Below are 13,632 nucleotides of genomic sequence, written 5' to 3'. Positions count from 1 at the left end.
TGGACATATTTTATAGATGGCAGGGTCAGATAAAAAAGGGCAAATGAGAGTAAAGAGTAGTTGACACTCTTTTTAGTGCTTTGTTTTTTGGGGTTTTTTTCTGCTTTATAGCCCCATTCCTGAGGAAAGAATAAAAGAAAAAACTGCTTTTGTATGGATAATAATAAATATAAAGGCCTTATCTATTAAAAATATACCACCTGAATATCAAAGTATTTATTGTCAAGTGATACCAAATGAGGTTATTTTAAAATACGTCTATATTAAAAAAAAGATGGGGTGGGAACATATAAAGCAAGATTAGCAAAATGTTGATGATTATTAAAGCTGAATTATGAGTGTGTGGGGTTTATTAGTCTATTCTGTACTTGTGTGAATGTTCAAAATTTCCCATAATAAAAAGTTAAAGAAAAGGCAATGCCAGAGGTTATGGCTCTCCTAAGAGCCAAGTCTTTATACAGTCATGTTTTCAAGTGTTAACACCTTGCGTTTCCCTTTGTTAGATATGCTTTCTTCATCAGCAAGCAGTCCTGCTCCTGATCCCGCTCCTGAACCTGACCCTTCTCCAGCTCCAGTGCCCACTGCCCCTCAGCCTTCAAAAGTGGCTAAACCATTTGGATACGGTTACCCCACTCTTCAGCCTGGTTATCAGAATGCTGCAGCACCACTGCATTCTGGAGGACAGCCCAGCCCAGGGTATTCTGGATTCCAGCAGTATGCTCAAGTATGTATTTAGTCATAGGAAGACATTGCATATCTAAGAATTGTGAAAATATCAATTCTAACAAATCCCTGGTGATTCAAATGGGTCATAGGCACAAGTACAGATAAGCCTGTATTGAGCATAGAAAGAATTTGATTCTAAGTTTTATGTGTGTGCATACATAGAAAAAGATAAAAGGAAATATAAATATTAAGTTTTTATTTTTTATTTATTTTTATTTATTTTAGAGAGGAAGGGAGAGGGAGAGATAGAAACATCAATGATGAGAGAGAATTATTGATCAGCTGCCTCTACACACCCCAAACTGGGAATTGAACCCACAACTCGGGCATGTGCCCTGACCGGAATTGAACCGGAATCTCCTGGCTCATAGGTCGACATTCAACCACTGAGCCACGCCAGCCAGGCAACATTAAATTTTTAAAGAGGTTAAATTTGGATCAAGATATTAGCTGTGGTTTTTCTTCATTATACTTTTATTTTTCAGACTTTATAATGAGCATGTATTTATTTTGTCAAATTAAAGTAAGCATTAAGTGTTCTGTGTTTTTTTGTTTGTTTGTTTTTTTGTTTTGTTTTGTTTTTATTACCTCCTCAAAAAAATGATACAGCATAAATGTGGTTTGCGATTTTGGTTCCTACTCTTAACTTGAGGAAATCTCTGACATATAATTAGGTACTAGCCTCCACATATATAAATGTTTGTCAGTGCTTATGTTCATTAACTACTGCTATGACCCATTTTGACATGACTTTGTTTGGACGTACTTCTTAAATACCATATCATTTTAATAATACAGAACAGTAGTTTACATTTTATTTGTTGAGAAGAAAATAAAAGATTAAAAACATGATGTTAAAAGCATCCTATTAATAATAAAACTTTTTTTAGAGTAACTTAATAGAAATTTCATCTTATAGTGAATAAGAATAAAAATTAGAGGGAAATAGTAAAATCATTTGTTTCTGGAATTTAATCTTAGAATTAAGGCTCAAAAGGAAGACGAAAATTTGGAGAGGCACCAGAGAAATATGGTTGATTAGCACAAATTTCCCTGACTTCCATTTTGTTAGATTTTCCAGATGTTAAGCATGCTTTTAGTCACTCTAGTCTGACTTGGGTGCTTTAAGCACATTGCTATTTGGGATTATAATATGTCATTTATTTGTACATTATAATGCGAAGAAAGTTCAAAGAAAGAATCTGGTTCTTGGAAATGTTGGGCAAGGAAAAAAAAACATTTTGAAATTGAAAGTGATGACATGAGAAGGTTTCGCAATGACATAGGAAGGCGTTCTTGGCCAAATCTGGCCTGCTGCCTCCTTTGGTAAATAAGCTTGTACTGGAGCACAGCCACACTCGTTCTTTTATGTATATACTGGAGGCCCAGGGCACGAATTCCTATCATCTGGGCCTCTACGGAAAAAGGTTACAAACCTTTGACATAGGAGAATGGGAATTACCATTCTTGTCCCATCATATTTGGGAGGTTATTTTGGCTAGGTTAAGAGATTGTCTTTGGAATAAAAGTAAAAATTAATATTTAATATACTCGATTTTTAAATGTAGCCTCATTCTATTCTTACTTTTTAAAAGATAAAAAGCAATTCTTATAATTAAGAGCAAACAAAAACAAATAATCTTGTTTTATCAAGTTGATACAGTCTGATACTGAGAAAAGCATTGTTTTAGTTAATCTTAAAATTCTATATTTTGTATGTTCTCAATGGGATATAATCTAAGGACAAAAAACTACAAACTAATCTTACATCTAACTTGCATTTGCAGTAATATAGATGTTATTTTAATACTATTTTATATATTATAGGATAAAATGAAAAAAGTAATGTTTTATCGCTAAGAATAAGATTTTCAGTAGAAGAAAAGGAAGCTACATGAATAAAATTAAAGAAATTAAATTAAAACACCAACATCTTAAATTTGAATAGGAAAAAATGTCAGTGTGAGCTTATTATTTCCCCCCTCTATTTAAGACGTATGTTTTGTATTTTTACCTATTGTAAAAGTTGGAAGAAATAAACAGCACACTAGCTTATTACTCAGATTATGGTCTCTAGATACCATCCTTTAAAAAGAACCAAGATTCTTTTTTTCTTTTTTTTCATAAATGATTACTGCAAAGTCTGAAGGGGAAATAGTAAAAAATGTTATGCCAGAAAGCTAGGAATTTAATGAAGATTAATAAGATAGATTCATATCAAAAGGACCCCAGGGACTAGCTTGAAGGGACTCTCACTGGCCAAAGATTGGATAGTTTGAGCATCAAAATGAGTAGTCACAATTCATTAAATCATTTGGAGTTTAAAAAAAAAAAAAAAAGCCATGCATTCATAGTGGTGCTGCAAATATAACAAAGGAAATGCAGAAAAATAAGCAAAGCAAAACTCTTTGACCATCATTGTACATTTCTATGACATTAGCTCCTTATCCTGAAATTGTAATTTAAAAAAACTTGAAAGCAAGCATTATGCTACCTTTTTAGTAGGAACTGTATTCAGAGAAACTAAATTCTTGATGTTGAAAAGTATTGTTGCTGAAATTCTGTGAGATTTAACCCTGCTAATAAGATTTTAATTTATTCAGTTTTATACTTTCAGGTTTCTTTTTTAAAGAATGCTTTAAATTGAACTGTCCTAATAAGTCATTTACTATTAACAAGCAGGTTTAAATTGTCTTTCTTTTTTCTGTATATTAAAGCACTATATGTAGTATAATACATTTTATTCATGCTTGTTTTATTATTCTTTTTGTTTTGCTTTTAATTGATCTCTCAGCAGTATCCTGGCATGAACCAACTGTCCTCCAGTCTGGGAGGGCTGAGCCTTCAGAGTGCTGCACAGCCAGAAAGCCTAAGGCCTGTAAACCTCACTCAGGAGAGGAATATTTTACCCATGACTCCTGTTTTAGCTCCTGTACCTAACTTGAATTTAGAACTTAAAAAATTAAATTGTAGCCCAGAGTAAGTATTTATTTTATAATTTTCAAAAATAGTAAAAGAAATATGATGTTAATTCCTTGAGTGGAAGTTTTGTTAATGTGAACACTTCTATTTTAGTTTCTATAGATATTCTGGATATAAAATTTAATTTAGGTTGTTCATTCCTGTCCCATCTCTGTCTCCATCCATTTCTATTCCTATCACCTAATACAAGGGATTTTTTCTTTTTCAGTGAAGGGTTTTAGGAACCCAAATCTAACTATATTTTCCTTTTCTTACATTTTTTCCCTTTTCAACAGCAGTAACTTTTAGTGTCTTCTATTTTATTTTTATTTTTTATTTATTTATTTTTAAAAATATATTTATTGATTTTTTACAGAGAGGAAGGGAGAGGGACAGAGAGCTAGAAACATCGATGAGAGAGAGACATCGATTAGCTGCCTCCTGCACACCCCCCTCTGGGGATGTGCCCGCAACCAAGGTACATGCTCTTGACCGGAATCGAACCTGGGACCTTTCAGTCCGCAGGCTGACACTCTATCCACTGAGCCAAACCGGTTTCGGCAGTAACATATACAGTAGTATATGTATATGTATATGTTTATGTATATGTATAAGTATCAATATATGTATATGTAGAAAAGAGTCCATAGGGAGGGAATGCTATATACATTTCTAATCAAAATAGCAAAACAGAGTAATTAGGAGTACAGGCTTTAGAATTGGACATACCTCGGCTTCTTACCCTGGTTCCACTGATAAGTAGCTATGAGATTTTGTGCCACTTATATAACCTCTCAAATTCTTAGTATTGTCAACCGTAAAACAGGAATAATTGTGCCTACATATTAAGATAAATCATTCATATGATAAATATTAATGAATGCCTTCTAAGTGAAGTGCCAGGCACTGTTTCTGGTGCTGGGCATGAAGCAGTAAACTAAACCGAGTTCCCAGTCTCATGTAACTTAGATCCTGTCAAGGAAGACGTACTGTGAGCAGTCAAACTATTGTAATAAGTATATGATGAAATGTTAGCGTACATGCTTAAAGTAATGAGGACCTTCCTAATTACCATTACAGACCATTCTCAAATGATTTTCACTTATGCTCTTAAATGTTCTTATTTCTTCACAACGACTGTCTACTTCAGGCTGTTTGTTTTTGTTTTTTGATTTTTTGATTTTTATTTTTTCTTTTTCTTCTGATAACTAATGTAGTTTGTGTTCTTATATTCTTTGCAGTTCCTTTCGGTGTACTTTGACAAATATTCCACAGACACAGGCTTTACTGACTAAAGCTAAGCTTCCTTTAGGATTATTGTTACATCCCTTCAGAGACCTAACGGTAAAGTCGCATTAAAAAATATATGTGGGTACTGACATGTGTTTTTATTTGCAAGGTATTTCTGTCTAGTTCAATTCAGCAAACATTTTCTGAGCACCTGCTTTGTGGCAGATCCTCAACTAAGTACTGGTTAATATACAGGTTATTAAGTCATTGGCCTTGCCCCTAAGAAAGTCTTCTCTAACAGGGAACAAAGATATAAGAACAAATAATTACACACAGGAAATGAATACATGTTAACTAATCAAATTCTATTAAGGTATTTAGGTGGTAAATACAGTATGGGAAGTAATTTCCTCTGGGTACAGTAGCAGAGTTTTCTACGAGTGGTGAAGTCTGAGCTGGATTTTGAAAGATTAGTTTTGGAAGTTGGAGAGGCCATAGAGGATAAACTTTAGGAGATCTTTATTAAACACTAGAGGCCCGGTGCATGACATTTGTGCACTTGGGGGTTGGGGGGTGAAGGGAGCTCAGCACGGCCTGTATCCTTTTTTGCAGCCCAGGAGCCATCAGCCAGACATCCTTAGTGCTGCTGCAGTGGTAGGAGAGGCATGAGCCCAGCTTCTGGCTGAGCACTCTTCCCCCTGTGGGAGCGCACTGACCATCAGGGAGCATCTCCTTGCATGGAACATCTGCCCCCCTGGTGGTCAGTGCATGTCATAGCGACTGGTCGTTCCCCTGTTCCGTCTATTTGGATATTAACCTTTTATTATATAGGATTAAGGAAACACCAACAATGATGTGCAGTTAGGGAAGAAAACTGTGTGACTATTCCTAACTGTATTAAATAACCTTCATAATAATAAATTCCAGACATTTCAAGTCTATTGAATTAAAACATTATTTGTTTAAGTTTCCAAAGTCTATTTTTTTTTAAATACCTAGCTTGCTGGATTTTTTTTTTTTTTTTTCACAAACCTCTGGTATTTCATGCAAAAATATATTTAAACTAAAAATATGAACTTTCAGAAATAATTTTATTCAGGTACATTTTATTTATATTTTACAAGCTGCATTTCTTACTCACACTATTTTTTTCCAACCAGGCTTTTCTTGTCAGCTAATAACTTTAATTGCATTTGGTTGGACTTTATTTTGGTATTATTTTATTTGAAGTTTATGATAAAAGAGGGGGAAAAACTTGATAGCTGCTTTTGTTACTTAGCATATCACCAGATTTTATTTAAATGCTTCAATTTCAAAACACAACTATGGTTTTGATTATGAGCACAGCAGCATGTGTGTTTCCTGGGGTGTTCATTCTGCTGCACCGTCTTTATTTTACTTCCTAGCAATTACCGGTGATAACATCCAATACCATCGTGCGGTGCCGATCCTGTCGAACATATATCAACCCTTTTGTATCCTTCATTGATCAGCGTAGATGGAAATGCAATTTGTGCTATAGAGTCAATGATGGTGAGTTTGGATTCTTAAAATAAGTATGTTTAATATTACTTTAAACATTGTGATATTTGTCATCGAATCTCTCTACTCACTATTTTCAGAGCTTCCATACCACTTTTAATGGCGAGAGTATAGGCTACGGACATTTCATTTTATTTTTATTTATTTATTTTAATTTATTGATTTTTTACAGAGAGGAAGGGAGAGGGATAGAGAGTTAGAAACATCGATGAGAAAAGAAAAAAAAAGCCTGAAACCGGTTTGGCTCAGCGGTAGAGCGTCGGTCTGCGGACTGAAAGGTCCCGGGTTCAATTCCGGTCAAGGGCATGTACTTTGGTTGCGGGCACATCCCCAGTGGGGGGTGTGCAAGAGGCAGCTGGTCGATGTTTCTCATCGACGTTTCTAGCTCTCTATCTCTCTCCCTTACTCTCTGTAAAATATCAATAAAATATATATTTAAAAAAAAAAAAAAAAGAAACATCGATGAGAGAAAAACATTGATCAGCTGCTTCCTGCACATCCCACACTGGGGATGCGCCTGTAACCAAGGTATATACCTTTGACTGGGATCAAACCTGGGACCCCTCAGTCTGCAGGCCGATGCTCTATCCACTGAGCCAAACCAGTCAGGGCTAGGGACACTTCATTTTAGCTAGCCAAGGAGATAATGAGGAGAAGTGACAGTGAGGTCAAACTAAAACATATTCATACAACAAGCAGTGAAGGTCACGCAGTTGAGGTCATGCAGACTAATTATGCTTTTGTTGATATTTTTGGTTTGTTCTACTCAGTATATAGAGCTTTGCTAGTGTATCTGATCACATGGGTGCAGTGTGTCTGTTTTCCCCTTTAGTCATATCTTAGGGTATCTTCATGTGATTTTGTTTTCAAATTTGTGTTTGTCTGATTCCCCCTCCCCCCCCCCCCCCCCCCCCCCCCCCGTCATGAGATGTGGTAAATAGAACACAAACCTAAAAAGCAAGGTTACTTGTGTTCTGGTTTCCTAACCAGATTTGGGGGGAGGGGGGGTGTCCTTAATTCTTCTGATATATTTTTTAAAGAAGGCTTAAGGAATTAGTTTTTACCATTAGATGTTCACAGAATTATTGTAAACCTTATATAAATTAATGATAGAGGTGTTTCTTTCTAGGAGTGCATATATGTGCACAATTATAAGTTGTATTTCTAAATTTATACTGGATTCCTAATTCTTACCTAGTTCCTGAAGAATTTATGTATAATCCCCTTACCCGATCTTATGGAGAGCCTCATAAACGGCCAGAAGTTCAGAATTCAACTGTGGAGTTCATTGCTTCTTCTGATTACATGGTAACTATTCAGTGTTAAAGTTAATCTTGGGATAAATTGTATTGGTCATTTGTAATTTGCTGTTAAGTGAATTTTTGTCCACATTTTGAATTTTTAAAAATGAATTTTAGAAAAAAGTTTCTATTTTTACTGAACAAATAGAAAACTCTTTGTAAAGGTTACTTGATCCCCTAGAAGAATGCAGTGATTTCACTAAGAAATCTTAGTAATGTTTTATGATGAGCACTAGAATCTACAATTTGTTGCCGTTCTGATTATATACTTACATAGAATGAATATAAATATTCTTTTACTATTTAATACTTAAGACCCTCCAATAGAAAATCGCATGTTTTTGCCAAAAACTGTAATTTTCAAACTCTTACAGATATAATCTCAAAAAAAAAAAAAAAAAGGTATAATCTTAATGCTTTATCCAGTATGGATATAAAGATAAATGAATATTGACTTTATTCTAATTTCTCTCCTTTCACGTCATCATAAAATTCTATCTCTTCTTTAATAATGATTCTGAGCTTTACCTAACTTCTGCTAATCTTCTTTATCATATTTACTAATTTTTAAATACATTATAATAACATGTTTCCTTTGTATTTTTTTCCCCTAATCTTTGTTGTTGGCAAACATGTAAATTAGTAAAGAATAATTAATGTGTATTAAATTTATAATGCTTAACCCCATCTCTTTATTTCTCCAATTTTTATGATTCTCTGTGTTTAATATAGCATCTGACCACTTAACTACTATTTTCTTATCTGTTTTCTATTAATTATAGTAAACTTTCTTTTGGTCACCTGTTACTCTCAACTCCTTACCTTCTTTACAGCATACTATGTTTCCAGCCCTGTTCTGGCTTTTTAGGAATCTTAATCTATTTGAAGTGATGTACCGTGTTTCCCCGAAAATAAGACATCCTCCGAAAATAAGACCTACTTACAGGTTTCCTTCTGAGTGAAATATAAGGCATCCCCCTCAAAAATAAGGCCCCCCCCCTAGACTAAACATGAGAGATTTGGTCCACTGATTCTGAAAGAAATGGAGTCACAAGAAATTCACCAGGAAATTCAGGAATTGGATTGTTATGATGATGTTCCAGAAGATGATGACATGATTGTCATTGAATAAATTAGTAAATTCTTGGTACTGTAGGATTCACAGTTTGTCTGGTTTGTGTTGACAACTACCGTACTACTGTACCGTATACAGTTAATACATTTCCTTTATTTTCATTTAACAATAAATGTGTACCATATTCTTCTTCATGGAAAAATAAGACATCCCCTGAAAATAAGACCTAGCGCATCTTTGGGAGCAAAAATTAATATAAGACACTGTCTTATTTTCGGGGAAACAGGGTAGCAAAAAGGTTTTGCCACACCCATAAGATCCCTGATTGACATAAAAAAAAAAAAAAAAAAAAAACTTTATGTATTCTTTTATTTTAACTTCCTGTAACAGTTTTCAAGCATACTTCAAAAAAGAGAAAATAGTATAATGAGCCATCATTTACCCAGTGAGCTTCAACAGTTATCAACCTTGTGCTGTATATATTTTATATTTTATCTATTTCCAGTCTACTCCAGTTTCTCCTCCCCTCACCCACTCTGGAGTTTATTAAATGCTAATCCCAACATCATATATTTAACCTATTAAATCCATTATATATGTCTAGTAGAGAAGGACTAAACATACTTGAAATACTATTGCAAGGACTTTACACTTAGCACTTCACCGATGGGGTTTCAGCCACCACCAGGTGACCCAATAGCTACTACTAATGATTATTGAGTTAAAGAAATTAAATTTTAAAAATGTTTTTAGGGGCAGGGAAGAGATGTTAGAGGTTGATATTAAATAATAAGTAAATTTAATTTTTCTTTGAAAGATATCTCAGCCAAGACTCTCAGGAAAACATTTAACCCACCTATTTAACCATTACTATATAATGGCTGGCTTATCAAGCTTAATCCACAACCAACCTTATAAGAAAAAAGTAAAAGAAATATCATTTTCACTAGCACATGAGATCTTACAAAACATCCTATTTATGTATTTTTTTGTATAGCATACTCAGTGGTATGGTGATATGAAAAGGATACATTGTACCTATTAAATAAATTACATTATTTTTATGTCTTTCAGCTTCGTCCTCCTCAACCTGCAGTTTACTTATTTGTTTTAGATGTGTCTCATAATGCAGTGGAAGCTGGGTATTTGACAATTTTGTGCCAGTCACTGTTAGAAAATCTAGACAAGTAAGAATTATTTTATTCAAAATATATGTTTTATATATATATATATATAAAGTGTTTATCAGCAGTTCATTGTGTTGGTTTTTATTAACTTTGATTTCATTTTTAGAATATTTTCTGTCCACCATAGAATATGGATTCTGCTATTATATTTGGATTTTGTTATGATTTATGACTTGGTATCTGAATCATAAAATCATAAAGTTTTAAAACTTAGTAAGAAAGTTTTTTTTAAATTTATCTTTATTGATATGAGAGAAAGGGAAAGAGAGGAGAGAGATAAGAAAGAGTTATTGATCAGCTGTCTCCTGCACGCCCCACACTGGGGATTGAGTCTGCCACCAGGACATGTGCTTTGACCAGGAATCAAACCATGACCTTCTGGATGATGTCCACTTTATATTTTAGTTGTATTTTTTGAAATTGTTGTGTGAGGCTGCCGTTAGGCATTTACCTATGCCGCCATCTTAGTTTCTGTCCAAACCATGACCTTCTGGTTCATAGATCTATGCTCAATCACTAAGGCATGCCAATTGGGCTTAGTAAGGAATTTAGATCTCCTCTAACTTAGCAGATCTCAGTACTGGGGCCCAGAAAACTTGGCTTGGCCAGGTAGTCAAGAATCTGGACTGGGAGAAGTCTAGATATAATTTTTACCTGAGCAAAGGGTTTTCCATAGGTAGTTTTAAATGTGCTAATAAGAGACTGAGCCAGATAAAGGGAAAGAGGGAATTGATTTTCTGCTCAATATTTTCCAGGAAGCCAGAAACAGCTCATCATTTTGGCACATTAGTAATGAGCCTTATTGTGAAAGTGGAAACGGTGTGGGATGGGTTGCTTATACCTGGCACTGATTCCTCTCTGTGTGTCCGTTAGTCATGAAGGGGGCCCTCATTGAGGTTTAATAATGAACCTTCCAATTCTCAGTAAAACAAACTTGTTTGTACATTACTTTTTTTTACTACAACGCCCATAAAGAGATAAAACTTAAAGACTATTAGTAAGGGGGGTTCTACTACAGTGGCTTCTCACTTGTCCCAAGGTGTCTGGTGGTTCTGTGTGATGAATGCTGTGCTGGAAGTAATGTTGGTGATCCCAGAAGGGTCTCCCACAACTCCCACTGAGTGAGAGTCCTTGCTCTGCTGAGCGCTAACTCTAGTCATCGCAGTCTGCATATCACTGATGAATAAAACTGATAATGTTAAGACCTTTTAGATAGTTTTAAAGATCCAGAAATATTAAATGATTTGCTTTTAGTTTGTGTTAGTAACTTAGAGTTTTCATATTCTTCTCCTTGATTGAAGCATTTGCCCTATTTTTAGTTACAAGTGCTTGCTTCAGATACAGTTTCAGCAGTAAGTGGCAGTGGATTATCCCCTGCAAAGAAATCATTTTTAAGACTGAAAAGTTAGCCAACTGGAAAAGTATGAGGATATAGCCATAGAAATGGGACCCGGTCCAGCAAAGATGGGTGACTATTTGCAATTAAACAGATAATGCAAAACCAAAAGTATAAATAGTTTTATCTATACATATAAAAGCCTAAGTACCTTCACAACCAAAATAACCAGACAGATGGTGACCAAACAGGCTGCGTGGGGCAGCTAGGCCAGCAGGGAGGTTAGTGAGGTACAGCCAATCAGCCGAACAGCAGGCTGGCGGGAAGGGGGTGTGGGGGTGGCAGTTGGGGATGACCAGGCTGGTGGCAGGGGGGCAGTTGGGGGCAGCCAAAGGGGAGGACAGTTGGGGTGATCAGGCAGGCAGGCAGGTGAGCAGTTAGGAGCCAGTGGCCCCAGATTGTGAGAGGGATGTCCGACTGCCGGTTTAGGCCTGATCCCACTCGGACATCCCCCAAGCGATCCCATATTGGAGAGTGTGCAGGCTGGGCCGAGGGACCCCCCTCCTCATGCATAAATTTCATGCACCGGGCCTCTAGTCTATAATAATCAAGGTGTCATATGCTAGCTAGATTGGACGGCCGAACAACCTTCCAGACGTCATTCTGGACGTCCTCCAGACAAAGCCACAGTGGCCGAGCCTGAGGCAGAGGCGATTAGGGGCAATCAGGCAGGCAGGCAAGCTGTTAGGAGCCAACGGTCCCGGATTACCATCCCTGTGGGATCAGGCCTAAACCAACAGTCGGACGTCCCCCACGGGGTCCCAGATTGCAAGAGGGTGCAGGCCAGGTTGAGGGACCATCCCCCACCCCATGGATGAATTTTGTGCACCGGGCCTCTAGCATCTGATATGTATGTACTAGAGGCCCAGTGCACAAAATTTGTGCACTTGGGGTTGGGGGTCCCTCAGCCTGGCCTGTATCTGAGAGCCCTAGGGGGATATCCAACTGATGGCTTAGTGGGCCTAAACCATTTGTCAGACATCCTTAGCATTGCCACAGAGGCAGAAGAGGCTCTCACACTGCTGCTGTGCTCACCAGCCGTGAGCCCAGCTTCTGGCTGAGCAGTGTTCCCCCTGTGGGAGTGCACTGATCACCAGGGGCAGCTCCTGCATTGAGCGTCTGCCCCCTGGTGGTCAACAAGCATCATAGTGACTGATCATTCCACCATTTGGTCATTTACATATTCGCCTTTTATTATGTAGGATACTGTGTGTGTATGTATATACACACATACACACACACACACACACAGAGTAAAAAATAGCATTAGGAAAGTTTAAAAAGTAGAGGTAATAATGATAGCAACAATGTAGTAAAATGCTTTTGGAAAGGTTGATGGAAATAACTTTGAGGAAGAGGAATTTGATCGCTGGAACAGTTCCAACTAAACTCTGTGTTTTAAGCATGGGATAGAGCAGGTAAGTAGTCATCATTCTGACTGGTAACAAACTATCCTAATATTCAGTGACCTTAGAAATCTCTCAAAGAAGTGAAGAATAGAAACAACATAAATCTTGACCAGTATTGGTAATCTAAACATGCACATAACTTGGTACGTTCTGTTCTATGAAGTGCTTTTAGACTTATCTTGCAGACTATATCTGATTGATCATGAATAATGCTCATAATTATTCTTGCTTTGATGTACACCATAAAAAATACATATTTTTTAATTTTTAAAAATTTTTTTTTATTGATTTCAGGGAGGAAGAGAAAGGGGGAGAGAGAGAAACATCAATGATGAGGGAGAATCACTCATCAGCTGCCTCCCTCACATCCCCTCCTGGGGATCCAACCCTTAACCCGGGCATGTGCCCTGCAGGCCACAGATCGAAGCTCTGTCCTCTGAGCAAAACCCAGCGAGGGCTCAAAAATATTTCAAAGCTTTACTAAAACAATAGGTTACATAACAGCAGTTAACAGAGTTGGTGGTACTTAGAAATACCCTTCTGGCCAAGTTGGCATGGCTCAGTGGTTGATTGTCGACCTATAAACCAGGAGGTCATGATTGGATTTTCTGCCAGGGCCCATGCTCGGGTTGCAGGCTTGATCCCTAGTGTGGGACCTGCAAGAGGCAGCCAATTAGTGATTCTAATTGATGTTTCTTTCTCTTTCTCCCTCTCCTTTGAAGTCAATAAAAGTATATTTTAAAATAAAGAAATATACTCCTGTACAATATAGCATTTATCTTATTCATAAGAAAAGCTTGATGGG

The 13,632-nt window shown here is 36.6% G+C and overlaps 1 protein-coding gene across 4 annotated transcripts in view; it reads left to right on the top strand.

Moving 5' to 3' along the window:
• The window catches only part of SEC24B (SEC24 homolog B, COPII coat complex component), a 92,518-nt gene that overhangs the window by 58,624 nt on the left and 20,262 nt on the right, over positions 1-13,632 (top strand). For 2 of the 4 annotated variants that reach the window (XM_084872195.1, XM_084872197.1), the window contains 6 exons: positions 504-724; positions 3,524-3,705; positions 4,929-5,031; positions 6,324-6,450; positions 7,658-7,767; positions 9,910-10,022. In XM_084872195.1, the coding sequence (XP_084728321.1) occupies positions 504-724; positions 3,524-3,705; positions 4,929-5,031; positions 6,324-6,450; positions 7,658-7,767; positions 9,910-10,022 (856 nt within the window). Of the gene's footprint in view, positions 1-503; positions 725-3,520; positions 3,706-4,928; positions 5,032-6,323; positions 6,451-7,657; positions 7,768-9,909; positions 10,023-13,632 lie in introns of all 4 variants that reach the window. The other 2 variants (XM_084872196.1, XM_084872194.1) reach the window with 1 other exon arrangement.

The sequence above is a fragment of the Pipistrellus hanaki genome, assembly GCF_964339955.1.
Source record: "Pipistrellus hanaki genome assembly, chromosome: 1".
NCBI classification, from domain to species: Eukaryota; Metazoa; Chordata; class Mammalia; order Chiroptera; family Vespertilionidae; genus Pipistrellus; species Pipistrellus hanaki.
This window is presented reverse-complemented; position numbering and strand designations above follow the sequence as displayed.